Genomic DNA, 17691 nt, shown 5'->3' with positions numbered 1-17691 from the left:
TTGGGAAGGTGTGTGTCGAATGAAAGAGAAAACGACGAGTTTTTTTAACGATAGCCATGATAAAATTTAACGTATCTACATCTGCTTTCCGTTCTTTTTTTGTCCTTTTTCAACGATCTTTCGTCTTTGCCTCCCTCCTTCCCCCCTCTCTGTCTCTTTCTCTCTCACTCTTTCGTTTTTTCTCTCTTTACAGCATCCTATCTTGCGCCCTACAGTGTTCCAAACCCGGGCGACAAAATAAGGGCTATTTCAATTGTGGCGCGTTAAACCGCCGGCAATTACCGTTAAAATTACACGATACTTACTGGCGCACCGAAATTCTGCATTGCGGCGGGCTCCATTATTTCTATGGTACTGTGGCATAGGAAGTATAGGGTGAGGCAGCAGAGAGGCAACCAAGGGCGTGGTAGTAGTATAAAGATAAAAAGAGAAAGAGAAAAGGAGAAAGAGAGTAAGATAGAAAGCGTTTGTACTCATTCATTGTGAATCGAGCATAATGTTAACGACTCTTCAAAATCATCTACGTGCACTTTTTGTCTGAATATGCTCAGGTGTGTAGAATGAAAGAGTCACTGATTTGCCATCCTTTTCAAAATACAACATATAATTTTTCTTCTTAAATCATTTTTGTCAGAAATATAAAATCTTTTTGATTCAAACTTGGAATAGAAAATGAAAGTATTTTTTAGTATTTTTTTTTACTGAGAAAAGAATTTATATGAATAATTGAAAGTAATGTTAAAGATTAAAAATTAAATTTGAAATTAATGTTCGAATTTTGGGAGTTATATTTAGCGAAAAAAACTTAAGATTCTCAGCTATAGAGATGATATAAAAAAGTTAATTAGTCATTGATTCACGTCATTTGTCAATAGATTCGAAGAAATATTCATATCGTATATTAAATAATCTTGCACGTATTTTTTGTTTAATCCGAATTCCTTATAAAACAATTAACTTTCCGAATGTCTAAAATACCGCTATGGTTTCGCAAATAAAACACCTTTCACAAGAACGACCCTAATTCGAGAACGCCCGGGAGATCGATGAGGAGACTTGCGTTCTAGAAATTCTTGTCATGGTTTGTTCGATATCTTGGTGGTGCCTGGAGTAATAGAAATTTGCGGTGCGAAAATTCGGGCTCGTTTATAAGCCACGATGACAATAGCTGGTACGACGATAATTAAATAACGAACCGCGAGGGTAATTGATTGAGTGCGAACAACGGTGACGTTGTCGTCAATATTGGTATCGAATAAAATACGCAGTGGAAGTGGAAGTGGTAAAAGGAAAGGATATCTAATAGAGGTAGGTGGTTTAATAAAGCATCAATCCAACAGACTCTATATGTATATAAACATACACTTTATTATGATAATTTATAATTGTTGTTATTCACAATGAGTATGCGTGGTTAACGTACTGTAATTAGATGTACAAACTGGTCTATGGAATAATAACCTAGAGAGACTAATCGAATTGCGACTAATTATTGCACACGGCCAACGTTTCAGCGTTTCCGTGGCGATCTCTTCTCATTGATCGGCGTGATGACATGTTATTGTAATTTCATTATTTCTTTTATCTTCCTATTTGATGACAATGAGCAAAACGTTTTAATTTGTGCTCTTCCTTCCGCCCCCTCTCTCTCTTTCTCTCTCTTCTCTTTTCTCTCTCTCTCTCTCTCTCTTGTTCTCTCTTTTTTTCTCATTCTTTTATAGAATTTAACATCAAATGATAATTGATTGTTCTCTCGATTCTCAAGAGCGGTAAAATTTTATTGAATCTACAATACTGGTCGAATTCCTTCGAGTGAACGTTTGTTGTACAAAACAATTCTTGTTTTCAATTCTGTAATATGTTCGGTATAGTGTAAATATATGAATGAGATATGATTGTTTTATTTATAAAATTAAATTCAATATCATGCATTTCGAGATGTACCGTATTCTATTAGATTATCCAACATATTGATGTTTCTAATTTATCACATTAATTCTAGAACACATTTTGTCCTTTCCTTGTTCGATTCGATTTACTATAAAATGAGACCAGATATGATAAACGAGAGAGAAAAGAGAATGATAATAAGAAAAAGGATTTAATTTAACTGTAAATTATAAGTAAACGATTATCTTAGATCTTTCGGAGAAAGATTTAATTTTAAAAGAACAAAAGTACAATTTGATTTTATTAAGGTCAAGTAAGCGATTTCGTTTAACGTTTCTACAAGAGAAAATCGATCGATTACACCTTTTAATATCGATGGATTTTTTGTTTCTTTTTTTCTTACGATATTCCTGTTCTTTTCGTGTTAAAATTTTTATATTCTCACAGGCCGGAAAGAGAAAAAGAAAAATATAAAGAGAAAGAACAAATATTTTCAGAAATCGAAATGTAAAGAGAAAAAGATAATGAATAAAGATCAATTTAAAAAAAAATGTATAATGTTTTGAAAATTTTATTTTACGTACTTCTCACATTTTATTATTTTCTTTTTTCAATTTAATTTTTGCTAATTCAGTTTTGAACAAAATAAATATATATCGATATAAAAGAAAAAAATCGAATTGTTAAGAAAGATAATTTCATGATGTAAATGAGTTTGTATGATTTATAAACTAAAAAATAACAAGCAAAAATCAGTTCGTTAAGAGAAAAATATTCAATTCAGTTTATTTTCGTATTGGTCGTTATTTATTAATAGAATATCTTTTGCTAATGAAGGGAGAGAAAAAGAGACAAAGAGAGAGAGAGAGAGAGAGAGAGAGAGAGAGAGAGAGAGAGAGAGAGAGAGAGAGAATGAGAGAGAGAGAGAGGAGGGATATAATTACTGATGGAAACTCTTCATAATAAGCAAGAAAGGCATGTTAAATATGTGGAACAGTGCACCTGTGAAAGTACAATTTATTTGCATTTTTCATGTTTATCGACTGGCGAAGAGGATAACAAACTATACCATCAGCATATTAGTGACCGAATATTACGAGTGTATTATCGATTGATCATTAAAACGAAAGGTAAAATATACTTGGCGTAATTAAAATGATTGTCTGATACATTATAATCAAATATAAAAAGTTATTGGTGGTTTTCAAGAAAAAGAACTTATTGGTTTCTTTCGAAAAAAAAATATAATTGTTTGATTTTTAAACGAATATTTTTTATATTTTTATTCTCATAAAAACAAATTTACATTTAAATTTGATTACTTTTTTCAAGATTGACTCAATCAATTAATTTAAAAGTCTATATTTTTTATAAGATTAAATATTCAAATAACTATCATCACCGTCAGTTTGAATAATAGATATTTTGCAAAATATATAGGACAGCAAATTTCTTTTATCCGACTTAATTGTTCGAGATTATAGCTCGCGAGTTGTTAATACGATATGTTCTGTTATCTCAAGTACGTATAAACGTTGTAAATAAACAAAAATTAAGATAATTTATCGAAAAAAATTCTTCATGATTTCGCCAAGATATTTCATGTGTTTTATGAAATGAATATTTCATATTTATAAGATCATATACCTGATTTCGTAGCATCGTATAATAAAATTTCTTAAAAATAATTATATACCATTATTCGACATTTTATTTACATGCTAAATATTATTTTTAACATAATATACACTTTCATATTCGCTCACGTGCATGCATACATATAGAATCGATTATATCGAAGCAAACGTTAGTCGATTTTGTAATTTCTTTCTGATTTCTCTTGCTGTTTTTTTGTGTCCACCTTTTTCTTTTTATCTATCTATTTCCTTTTTCCTTTTTTCACATTGCATAGATATATGACCAATCCTCTTGCACAACTTTTTATCCGTTTTAAAAAAAAGAAATCTAGTTGCCAGCTTGTAATTTAATTAAATCGATTATCTCACCTCGTTAACCTTTATTATCGGGAATCAGGGATAAATGAGTTTTCGTTGAAACGCATCAATAGCACTGATTAACATTTTTGAAAGGGAGAGGAGCTGCGTCAAATATTTCATAAAGTAACGCAAGACTATACATATATTAGTCTTATCGTTTCGCATGGGATATTCAAGGAATTAGGTTGTATTAATTGTATTGATTTTTAATATCATACGATGAATTTTTACATTGCACCTTTCGCGCATTATTTTTATCCGTCGAAGCCAAGAGCCATTTAAATATGGAGATTAAAAGTATCGTAAAATAATCCTGTCCTATCCTATTATTTTATTAATTACGTTGTGTGTGTGTGTGTGTGTGTATGTGCGTATGTGTGTGTATGTATGTATGTATGTTTGTATATCTTTTCCTATATAATATATATATGTTCTTTTCTTCATTTCAGCTTCCTATGTGTAACATATTATAAAAATATGTATGTGAAATTCTGATCGCACTGTAAAACGAGTTCCTGTTCCTCGTACGAGGCGTATACTGTCTTCCTACATTAAATGTAATTTTCGAAAGATTTATTTACAAATTATACAAAAAACAAAACTTTTATCTTTTAAAACACGTTCGATGTATACATTTTAACGTTCCTTTTAACATCACTCCAATCTTCAAAAATCGAATACGACGAGTCTTTCTTGAGAGAAAAGAAATCATCTTTTTAGAGATCGAAATGCGTGAACCATAGAAAAAATAGATTTTATAAATCAATAATTATCTTCTGCAAAATTGTTATCGTAAACCAAACATTTTTGATGATAGCGAATAAATAAATTAATAAATACACGTCAGCAATGTATGACGTGTATATTTCGAATCACGAAAAACGAAACGAAAGAAGAAAATTTACAAAGCCTCTGCGGTATATCATATATATATATATATATATACTATATATACAAGCATTAGAATTTTTTTTACGAAATGTTCGAAGTGAAACGTTTTCGTGTAAAGCTCAAAAGATTTTTTCGCGTCTTTCTTTTCTTTCTCCTTTATCTCCTTTTTCTCTTTTTTTTATCAAGTCTTTCATCTAGTTTTCATACAAAAGCTGTACGAAACGCCTTAAATCAATGATACCATTCCTTATATCCTAAAATTGGCACCGTGTATGTATAGTATATGTGCACAAAGTTATAATTTTTTTATGTTTGTGTCAGTGAAGAAAGAATGAAACTTGTGTGCGTGTGTGTGTGTATGAGAAAGAGAGAGAGAGAGAGAGAGGGAGAGAGAGAGAGAGGGGGAGAGAGAGGGAGAGAAAAGAGAAAAAATAACGATCAATTAAAAAAGAAAAGAAAAAGAAACGAAGAAAGATTCGGAACGAAACAGAGAAAGAAAGAGAGAGATAGAGAGAAAGAAATAAAGGAAACTATGTTACTTTGCGTGACTTGTAAGCATCTCGCATAGTGTTACTTTTCGTGTGAAAAATAAATCTCCGGTACCGATACTTTTCGAGTTCTTCTTTCCTAAGAAGAAAAAAAAAAGAAAGAGAGAAAGAGAGAGAAAGAGAAAGAGAAATAGAGAGAGAAATAGAGAGAGAGAGAGGGAGAGAAAGAGAGAGAGAGAGAGAGAGAGGGAGAGAGAGAGAATGAGAAAAAAGAAGAAAGTAGATAATGATATTTACAATTACGTGATATCTCTTGGCGGATCCTTTTTCGCGTTTCTCGTCGAGGGAGATCGACTTTATTGTTCGTAAAAACGAGTTTCGCTATAGGAAAGAGCGACTAAGTTCCTCCTGTTCTCATTGAATTGATAAGGTTTTGTTGAGAAAAGAAATCAAATACAAACGCATTTAATTTCTATTTCGTTTCTGTTTTCTTTTTTTTTTCTCTCTATACTTAATCTCATCCTCAAAGTCGATCGCTGTAATATATAGAAAGTATGATTAGTTTGACGTATTACGATCGATCGACTACAAACAGTTTATAAAAAATTTATAAAATGCTTTGTTTGAATTTATATGGTAATTCATAAATTAAAATAAACGAAAAAAGTAAAATATGAAAATGTGTAATTATTTATTATATATAATGTAAATAATAAATTATAATTATTGAACTCGTTTCATTCAAACGCGAACTTGTGAAATTTCTTGCATTTACAACTAAGACACCGGAAGGATTAATTGTCGTCGTAGCAACTCGATCTCTTTGAATCGTTGATAAAAATTCATTTTACAGTTTCGGACCTTGTAAGAATCTTGTTTAGCATCGTATTGTCAAATAATTACACAAAAAGAAAAACTTCTTTCTTTCTCCCTCTCTGATTTTCCCTTTCACGCGCTTTCCCTTCTCCTCCCTCTATTTTCTTCTTTTAGACTTTTTTTTACCTATCTTTCACCCTTTGGTCTAAACTCACAAAGTTCCATTCGAAGAGTCTGGGCCAGTGTCCTCTCTTGATTGACAGATAAAAAACACCACAGATAAAACACGTAGAAGACGTAAAAACGATAAGAGACGTTGAAACGCGTTTTCTTTGTTATATTTCTTTTTTTTTCTTTCTTTCTTTCTTTCTTTCTTTCTTCCTTTCTTTCTTCTTAACGTACAACTATAAAACAGTTTCATACCACTCACGAAATCGCGGGTCGCAACGTTCACCGAGAGCGGATAAACACTCGCGCTGAAAATCCTTCTCTTTTTTTTCTTTTTCTTTTCCCGCTTCTTTCATTTCTTCTTCTTCCGAGTATCGTAGAAGCATCACGTTCAATCGTAAGACATTCGTTCGACAATAAAAACCGTGACTAAAGTGTCTCAAGAAGATTTTGAACCAAAAGTGCTGGTGCTGTCACACGAGATTTTCCCTTTCTCGCTTGGCGACAGGTCCGTACACTGCAACGAGGTGCCCTTTCCAATTGTTCGGACTTGTTGCTGTCTTGTTCCAACTGCACCGACACGCTCGCGACACGAGGCGTTGAACAATTCTCCTCCTACGACAGAGGATAATTTGACTTAAATATACCGTCATCACGAATTGATCTTCTAATTCTAAGTTTCGTAGAATCTTTGAATTTAAATTACAAAATGTAATAGTAAAGAACAAGATTTAGAACTTGTATGAACGTTATTTAAAATCTAATTATTCCAAATCTATCTAATCGATAGATTTTATTCAATATATAAAAGCCATTTCCATAAATTCGGCTATATAAAAATAATGAATATTGAATACGATTGCGAGTACGAGAAAAAATAGAACTCCTAATAAGATTTTTTTGTAACAGTCATCATCGTAGTCTTTCCTGGCCTATTTTCCAAACTCGTTCTACTTGACACAAGTCGAACGAATTTGCAATAATTATAAGGGCTAACTTTGGCGAAGACGAAAAAGAAAATTGAGGAAAAGAGAAAATAGAGCTTGTAAAAGAAACGAAGGAAGGAAGGAAGAAACGCTACGATCTGAATTGCGTAAGTTTTTACGAGTTGAATCTTTAATGACTGGAACGAATCGTGCTCGGGTTTTTTCTCCATCCCGTGAGAAGAAAACTAGTGAAAGAAGGAGGGGAGAAAGATAGATAGAGAGAGAGAGAGAGAGAAAAGAGAGAGCAAACGACTCGATAGAAAGCTGAATTCATTCGATCGAAATTATAGCGATACTACGTGACCAGGGAAGTTTAATTAATCTTTTAAAGGGGAAACGCGCTAGGGAAATGGCCAAAGATACCACTATGTCGATACATACCAAAGCTTTCCAGTAGAGGAAAGACAAGATCCTTCCAAATTAATCGTACTTTGGTAGTTTTTCGTGAGAGATAAATGATTGGTAGCGGTTGAGGAATTTTTATCGAGAAGAAATTTGCTGAATTAAATAAAGCTTCTACGACAGTGTACATATATATATACATACATACATATATATATATATATATATATATATATATATATATTATACATATTATTTATTTAAGAAAAATTTATTTTAATAATCTTAACATGATATACTTGTAAAAATATTATTATCGAATAACAAAAAGACATTCACAATTGTTAATCGGAAACGAAGATATTGATTAAATCTTAAACGCAGAAAATAAAAAGAACTAGAACGACAAAAAAAATCGCTCGAAATTCATTCGATTGTGGCTAATAATTCGATTTGTTTATTTGAGATACTCGAATAAAGGATTTCCGGATGATGATAAATTTATAAAAAGAGATCGGAAAAAGGAAAAAGACCAACGATAAAAATTTATTGAAATGTCGCATAGTAAAGTTGAGATCTATTATATTACGTGTCTATATATTTATTATGCTCATAAAATTGTGACCCGCTTTTGTCCGTTTCTCAATTCGCATTGGCACAACCTTCGTGCCTGTTACACTATCGTGGCTGTCGTTATCGATACATTATTAAAATTTATTATTTGCCGTGCTTTTGAGTGCCCATACGCACATAATCACACGCAATTCATCTAGAGCGAGAAGTACTCTCTCTCTCTCTCTCTCTCTCTCTCTCTCTCTCTCTCTTTCTTTTTATGTCTCTTTTCTCTTCTTGCATTTTTTATATTGAAAATATATATCTCATTCTCGTTTTATATTGTTCATATCAGGTCAGCCGAAGAATCTAATAATTTTATATTTCATCTTATTAATATTAAACTTAGAGTTATAAAGTGAAAGATCGTACTTACCGATAGACAAAGATTTCGTTGGTGTTGATGAGCTCTTTGACGAGATTCACTCTGAAGTTGCCACGCACGAATATAAAGATCACCTCGATATATTAAGCCACCCCTTTTCGCTCGTAACATCAGGTGCCATCTGAAACACAATTATATTATCGATTCGACGATGAACAAATGTATTATTCAAAAATAAATAATTCATGTCTCATACACAATTATCTTGTCTAGAAATATCTATCATATGATAATATTTCATTGTTTCTAGAAAAAAAGAAACCAACAGCAAAAAGAAAGGAACAAAGTCTATCTATTAGCCCATTAAATCAAGTTATCATTTTCATAATCAAAATCTAAGTCTAAAAAAAGAAAAAGAAAATTTCTTCTTGTCCGGCTTGAAATAAATTCATCACTGACTACCCATCCGAGTATGCTCTTATAAAACAAATTCGTAAAGAACATACCCTTTTTATGCGTTACTTTGCGGGCAAATTTATTCACGGATCCCTACCATAGATTATCTCTCTTTCGCACATGCGCATGCGAGAATATCATATTTACGTGATGGAGAAGAGGGTGAACGGGGTGTTTGCATCTGGAGAGTAGGTCGACGCTCGTCGTAGGGGTTATAGGGGTTGCTGAGAAGGCAAAGGCACACGATTCTTCACCCCTTCGATATGTTTGACCCGTGACTTTCCGATGATACTTACCATCTTCTCTTTGTTCGTCCTTTATACGGATCGATCGATTTTCTTACCCTCCCTAATATGATCATTCACCGAAAGAAGAATTCATAGCTCATTAATTCCCGGTCCAATCATCCCTCTTCTCTCTTTCTCTCTGTTTTTCCTCATAACACCTTTCACATACGTGCTTTTCGGGGGTTAAACTTTCAACAGAGAGTTCGTCAAATGATTATCGATTATATCGCCTTTATTAAATACGAATAGTAGTATAATAGCGCAATAGAGTGAGCGCTTTGACACGAAAAGCATTACATTCGATTAGTTTGTTTCGGAGGAGAAGATGAAAGAGCGATTAAACGCTCGATTACAAACTAACTTTAGTCGTTTATGAATCATACCATCACCATTGACAGAGAGTTCAATGGTCAATAATTTTCATGATTAGCTTTGAATTTAAATTACATATTATCCGATATATGTGATACGAATGGATGCAAATACGTAATAGTTTACGTTATTCGATACACGATTCTCTCCGCGTCTGTCGTTAAATAGTCAAATTAGATCGAGAAAGCGAGTATACGCTATTAATATTACTACAATTTTGATTTTAATGATGTTAATATCAAATAGCTATTTTCTTATAATTTTAGAACTTAACTTCCTTGCAAGCTTAAGTTTTCCATTTAACGAAAAGTACCTATATTTTGTTTTCTTCTTTTTTCCTCTCTCATTTGTTTTTTATTTGCGAGAGAATCGACGTACTTCCACATGCGCAGATTTACCTCTTTCTATTCAACTGTCTTCTTTCTCAAGCATTTAATTCTCATCAAAAAACGTTTAGTTTCCCGCGTACCTTTTGCACGTAATTTTCATAACTGCCATTTATTTTATCGTATGTAACTGTTGTAAATGCGTTTTTATATCGTTTGAATGATTCATTGCAACGAAAATATTAGATGACTAAAATTCATTAGAAAATATTTCGTTTTTTTTGCCACATTACTTTTTAATGTAGTAAACGTTCATAAGCATAATTTGTTATAAACAGATAATCTTTATAATTTGTCATTCTTAACCATTTCGTTATTTGATAATAGTTGGATACGTAAGAGAAAACATAAAAAGTAAAGAATGAAAGCAACCCCCTCGAAAGATTCAGTCAGTCGTGTAATTTAGATCGTTCGAGTCGAACTATTTCATTTACACAAACCCGTTTAAGATCGTCCTGCAACATTGACAATAGAATGATTTCAAGCCTTGCAATCAATCATTCGATGATGTAACATATATAATTTTTTATTTGCCATTTCTCGTCTACAATTGCCTTGCTCGTTAAAAGAGCTTCAGGAAATTCTGAAGAAGGAAAAATCGTCATTAATAAACAAAGGAAATAAATCTTTCTTAGAATTATGAATGATCAATATAATAATTATATAAAGATAATAAAGGTAGTGTTGATAACTATAATGATTTTTAATGGCATTGTTCATAAATAAACTTAGATCACAATGGAAGAAATGAAGCAAAAAAGAAGACTTAAAGATTCTTCGAACGATAATTCGATTGAATTTTTATAAAAGTTTGAACGACCGGCAATTATATTTGTAATATGGTCAAGGACAGTAGTTTAGATTGTGACAATGATGGTCTTACGATCGCGTTTTGATGTTCGTTGCAATGAATTCGGCAATGGAACAAAGTCCAGACTCGACGCAAGAGTGGTTATAACGAAGTGGTAACACGCACAACTTCAACCAGTGATATCGGCCATATGGTGGCTCACCGATAGACCGGATGAAACACGGTACTCCATGAATTATAAAATCGCCATTTATGTTGGAAGATAAAGACCACTTCGGCCGATAGAAAGGGAAAGAGAGAGAAAGGTAGAGTGGATGAGAGTGGAAACGCCTCTCGTCGTAATATCGCATCGAACGTGTGAAAACGATAGCGACGAACTTGATTTAAAAGTATGGCTAACTGCGGTATGTTCTTTTTGTATTTCCCGTAGGAGATATCACCTGGTCCCAAAACACTCTCAAATCTCTCGACACAAGGGTCGGTATCGTTATCGATAGCTATCAGGGTCGATATCATCGATCTCGAACGATTCTCACTCTCTAATAATAGTGCAAGACTATCGTTGACATTTTTCCACGTGACGACTAGCTCCTGCTATAGAGCTTAAAAATAGCGTCGGTGTTGGCAGTGTCACAGAAGCGAACGCGATAGTGTCCCGTTGAAAACAGATACGCATTCGGCGGCCGGCGGTAAATTTTCGATTTATCGCCGCGCCGAGCGCTTAATGCAACAACGACAACGTTATCGCCGTATCGTGACATTATTTCACGGATGTTGAATCTTTTTTCGGATTTATGTTGTTCGTTCCAAAATGAAATGCATGGAACGCAGCTAACTTGCGAATATTTACCATTTCTCGATCGACACTTCGTATCGAATATGGTAAAATTTCGAGTTGCCACGATGTGTGTGAATGTGGTTACGTGCGTATGTGTATTTGTAATCTGTAAATGTGTGAGGCAAGAGCTGGAAAAATAGTTTCGCCGAAAATTCATTCCAACGAAGTATTCTATTTTTTCTCTCGTCAACTAATACGATCAAAGAGAATGACATGCACATACACAAAGAAAAAAAGAAAAAAAATAAAAGAAGTGTGAATTCAACAGCGATATTGACTGTTTCAAAAAAAAAGCTGACTGTTTCAAAAAAAAAGCTGACTGTTTCAATGAGATAGACATAAGTTAAATGAGCGACGAAAAATGCTTTTCCTCACAAATTTGTCAATTATTCGTTTTGCGGTAAGTATATCATTTATTAAGTGTTATTTCGGTAAGAGATGTAGAGTACATTGAACTGATAGAAAAATTATGAATAATAGAGACAGACGAAAAGAGAGAGAAATAATGATAGATACATATATGAATGAATGGTTTTGCAAATACATAGAATGTGAGATTTACCTGTAACGATCAAAAGGTCTGCTAGCTTTCAACCTTCATCAATCAGTTGCCTCTGTTCACCGTCATCTCTTTGAAAGATGAGAGAGGAAATAACGTATGAGCGTATTACTTCCGGACCACCGTGATAACGCAGTAACGTGCTTAATGTTTGACCGATACAGATTCTGCAATATTCGTTGGACATGAACCAAAAAGCTTTATCATTTTTGTTTTTTTTTTTCTTTTTTGTATGTTTTTTAGCACTCGAATATCTCAATGGAAATGATTGAGGTCGAGGGACGGTCACCTCGATCCATTGCCTTTTTAAACAAGAGACAAGGGAAACGAGTTTTTTTCATAACTATACTACATTTCAGAGAACAATTTTTTGTACAGTCAGTATATCTATTCGGAAAATTTTTATATTTTATTGCTTTTGATTAAAATAGTACGCATATATACGACGTATTGGAATTTGTCAACTAACCCATGGTATTTTATATAACAGTATTATTCTAGCAGTACATATATGTAACTACAGATATCTGCTTGTATATTGCGTTACGTTGACATATTTTAATGGAGATGTATATGTATTTATAAACATGCAAGTGCTAAAAGTTCTAATGGAAAAATGTTTAATATTAAACAGACCCTTTTATTCTCTTTTTTCCTCTATCATCGAGATAAAAGCCCATTATTAACGTTGATGTAACAGAAAGAATTTCGTCAACGAGTGAAAAATTATTTTTTCTGAACACTTATAGCTTCTTACACAAAAACCACCGATTCAATCTTTGCACCTTTTTTCTCTTTTCAAATACTACTACTACGAACGATGTTAAATATTTTTTATAAAAGTACTTCTCTTTTTATCCCTATACTATGATCTTATACTATGAAATAAATTTTTTCTTCATTCCCGCATATTTTTCGAAAATTTATCAAATATGCCTGCGTTTATTCAAAATAGTATAAATATATATTAATACAAAATCACATAAATTTAATCTTTATTTTTCACACGATGACGGAAGCTGATGTAAACGATTGGCCCAGAGGAAATGTCCTATTTGAATTTGATAAGAAATAACATAAGGGATATAAATTTTCGTTTTAATTTATGTAAATCCAAACATTGCTTTTTACAAATGATAATAATCGATGGAGATAAATCCAATATTTTATGTCAGATTATAATGGAAACATTTAATTACAAGGGAAAAATATTAATCTTGCTAGAAATTGATGGCACGTTAATATGTACCCCACTGATAAGCAAACGCAATACTGTGGAATACAACGTTATGCTCGATTACTGCTTAAATATTTTAGAATATATTTAATAAATGTAAAAGTATAAAAGAAACAATATCACATGCTGTTCACTGACCCGTTTTGCTGTTACGCTATTTGTTGGTTGCTCTCGCTTATTTCGTTGGTACGTCACTCCCTGAACATTATCGCTGTTTCGCTGATACGTTGTTTTGTTCAAGACCATGATTCAAGACTGTTGCCCATTCACTCTCGCTGCCTTTTATTATTCTCTCTCTCAATATCCCAAGCTCTTTTCTTTCCATAATTATACGCAGCTTGTGCATACATGCACACAACTAATTAGTCTATTCATTAGTCTATTTCATTTTTTTATTCATTATCAATCGGCTTAGCTCACATATGACACATATACATACACACACTACTCTGGAATCTTTCGTCTATTTGTTCATCCATTGATCGGCATATTGCACACACATATACACGACTAGTTAGCTCTAAAACCTTCTTATCCACAATATCATACAATATCTTCAAATCATTGCTAATGTTTTACTAAATAATAATCAACATGAATTTGTTCGTCAAAATTTAAGTACAATATATAAAATTAATGCAAGCGTTATTCGATGTTGAAAAGTTGATGGTAAAATTATCTTTGAATATACAATATGTAGATTTGAAAACATCTATGCCAACAATAGGTTTTATTAAGTGCCAATCGAATAATAGTTCATCTTTAATATTCATTTCAAATAAATGTTTCAAATCCTTACGATCTCGATCGAGAGTAGGAAAAAGCAACAATACGAGGTCGATTTTCAATATTTTACAAATTAATCAAGAAAAGTGGAAAAGGCAGTAAAAAGATTTGTAAAAGCTATAGCTATAGTGATAGAATTGTTTTTTTTTTCGATTATAGAATGTACTTACATTGTGGGACAAAAAAAGGAGAGATCGTTGTAATGCGATTACGATTATTGTGTCGTTTTCTTGACGCGTGTGCGCGCATGTAAACGCGAACATGAGCACGCACCCTATCGATCGTAGCACGTGTCATATTGCCTACGAATATAATTCACTACGGCGTTACGTTGGAATATGATTTGTATCTCGCAGAATGGTGAGTTACGAGCTAAACGTTCTCCGTGAGTTCCACATTTCTTTTACGGAACAATTCGTACGATGAATAATTCACGGATTCGGACTGAAGAAATAGTATGGGACTACCATAATGAAATGTTTGGAAATATGTAGGGAGATTTGAAATATTTACATGAAGCCATTGTGTATATAAATATATACATATACATATATACATATACATATATGTATATATATATATACATATATACATATATACATATATACATATATACATATATACATATATACATATATACATATATACATATATACATATATACATATATACATATATACATATATACATATATACATATATATATATATATATATATATATATATATATAGATATCTGTATGTTCATATACACACACACACATGAAATATTTTATGATTGCTTAACGTAACCATTCTGGAGAAGAGAATATAGAAAAAATAAAATCTCAGGAAAATCAGGTCCATTCAACGGATTTTTCGCATCTTCTTCGTTCCCCACTATCGAAGTTATGTCGTCAAATGGTTTGATTCGTATTTATATTGGAAATGCGAAAGGGATCGAAATATTTGTCAAACGACCCATATTGAAAGATTCGTCAAGCCTTCTCTACATTGTCATTGGTTTTATGAGTAACATCACTAACACTTTAACTGAGTTTTATAGAGCTCTTTTCTAAAGCTTCGACCATGCCTATGTACATCTACTTCTCTTAGGTTCTCGAGTGATCTTCCTTGCTAAATTCGTACGTACTCGGACGCGACATCGAACGAGAGAACGCACGGCTGCGAAAACAACGCGAATTCTCGCTGGTAAATTTACCGTCCGCGTTTTATAGACGCTATTTGCAGAACTTTGGGCAAAGAGAGAGGATTACAATGCTGCGTACGAATGCGAGAGAGAAAGTGGTAATCGCGAGATCGAGAAAAAACACTGGAAAGCCATTTCAGCCAGTAAACGCTTGAGTTAAGTGTGCTGGACGACGAAAGTCGTATGGAAATGCGTGCCCGAAAAGTTTACGTTTAGTTTTCAACGAAAAATGGTATTGAATGACTGGGATTATTTTTCAACAAAATTGCACCGACATTTTTCCTTCTCTAATTTAACAACCCTTACTTAAACGAATTAATTATCAATTCAGAAAAAAATATAAGTCATAAATGTTCAACAAATTTTTCTACGTTTTTGTTGTTCTAATTATAAGCGTAATATTGGGAGAACGAACAGTTTCTATATGTATTAAGAGAGGTCGGCAAGATAGTATCAGTTAAAAATTCATTATCTCTTTTATTATGACCATTTCATCGGACTAATATCAAAATTGCATGCTCACGACTTTCAGTAGGTTTAGAAAATCCAAATTCATCGTATGCTCATTAATTCCATTCTCTGTCTCTTTCTCTCCCTCTTTTCTTTTTTTCTTTAACTTTTTCAACAAGCGACTGATATTACAAGTATAGCCGAATCGAACCAATGTTATATTTATAAACGCAGCTTCGAAAATATAAAAGAAAAAATAAGACTCACCTGGTTATGAGTTGATGCACTCTCGGCCATTGACCTCTCGACCTAAGAATCCTCGCTGTACCTACGAGCGACGATCTATGCGATGGTGAGACCTCCATGCCCTTGAGATAGTACTTCAGAGAGGGTAGCCATTTTCCTGGAAAAGAGACGCGAAGAGGCGATTTGGCATGAAGTTTCGTGCCATACTAAACTCGTCGGGAAAACTCACTGCTCGGTTCTCAATGCTGCTACTGTTACTACTCTTGGACTACTAATGTCGAGCTGTAATATCGTCGAGTCACTTACGCGGTGAACTTTCGGCTCTGGGGATGGTAACATAAAGACTCTTTCACGTCCTTTCTCACCCCTCTCTGTCTATATATCTCTATATATCTATTTATTTCTCTCTCTCTCCCTCTCTTTCTCTCGCTTTCTCTCTCTCTATCTTGCTATTTCTCTTTCTCTTACAATTCCTATTTCTCTAACCTTCATTGTTAGTTTTCATCGCTCACTTATGTAATGTGCAAGACAGGTTACTCACCGTTTTGATATAACCATGTAGCATACTCCGCGAGATGATCCGGACTTCGAGGTTGCAAACGAACGACGTGCCTTAGAAGAACTCCCGTTGCGGGACCGGTTGCTAATCTCGCGAGGACGAGGTATGCTGGAATATAAGCTGGATCTAATGATACGCACTTCTGCAACATCTTGATGCACTCCTCCGTCCTATTCGTCTTCCTATTCGTAACATTTTTAATGATCTATTGTGAAAATCATATAAATTTGATAATTAAGAATATATAAATCTTATTATTGTAAAAAGATTTACGTTTATTTTTATAAGTTACTTGAAATCACACGCATTCTATTGTATTTTTCCTAAGAATAGTTTTACTAAGAAACATTTTTACATGTTATACTTAAGCAAAATTATAAAAACAACTCAATATAAACTACATAGATGTTTACTTACATAAACACTTACAAAAATAGCTAAAAATTATTGAATTTTTGTAATGTAAATTTATTGATCATTTAATTTCTAGCAAGTAGTCGTTATAATTAATCATGTAAAATTAGGTACTTAAAAAATGACTAACAATAAAATTAAATAGTAACTATGTCGCGAATTTCGACATATACAGATTAATAGAGAGTGGTGGACATTAAAACAGTCAATGGATTGATTGGGCTTGTAAGCTTTATGCGTTTTAGTATAGGTTGCAGGCAATTTCGCAACATACGTTCGAACGAATTATAGTCGTGTGCTTCGCAGTAATTGACTTGACGCTTCGTAAAAGGCTTCGTAATGATCGTGAATGACAACAGCAGGAGTGACAATCGATAATTGCATTCTTTACCGTTTATACTCATTGTACAAGCGTCAATATAGTGAAAGGTGAAATCGATGAGTCGTTGAAGAATATAAAGGTTTAAAAACTTCATTTCGGAACAAATGCTTTCATATATTATAAACGAGTTGATATAAAGAAAAATTATGGGAAAGAATCTCTTTGTTAATACTTTCCCTAGTATCTCTACAATGATCTATAAAA

The 17691-nt window shown here is 32.9% G+C and overlaps 1 protein-coding gene across 4 annotated transcripts in view; it reads right to left on the bottom strand.

The window, feature by feature from the left end:
• Window positions 1–1403: 1403 nt before the first annotated feature.
• LOC118444692 (protein O-mannosyl-transferase TMTC1) overlaps window positions 1404–17691 on the bottom strand; it is a 158000-nt gene continuing 141712 nt past the window's right edge. For 2 of the 4 annotated variants that reach the window (XM_035873204.2, XM_085659755.1), the window contains exons 12-15: window positions 16674–16873; window positions 16154–16289; window positions 8567–8696; window positions 1404–6865 (exon numbers count right to left, since the gene is read on the bottom strand). In XM_035873204.2, coding sequence (XP_035729097.2) covers window positions 6680–6865; window positions 8567–8696; window positions 16154–16289; window positions 16674–16873 — 652 coding nt within the window. In that variant the 3' untranslated portion in view covers window positions 1404–6679. Of the gene's footprint in view, window positions 6866–8394; window positions 8500–8566; window positions 8697–16153; window positions 16290–16673; window positions 16874–17691 lie in introns of those variants that run through there. The other 2 variants (XM_085659754.1, XR_014982645.1) reach the window with 2 other exon arrangements.

This window comes from Vespa mandarinia, chromosome 10 (genome assembly GCF_050613455.1).
Source record: "Vespa mandarinia isolate Hongniang chromosome 10, ASM5061345v1, whole genome shotgun sequence".
In the NCBI taxonomy this organism is placed as follows: domain Eukaryota; kingdom Metazoa; phylum Arthropoda; class Insecta; order Hymenoptera; family Vespidae; genus Vespa; species Vespa mandarinia.
Note: the sequence above shows the minus strand (reverse complement) of the source record. Positions and strands in the feature narration are given on the sequence as shown.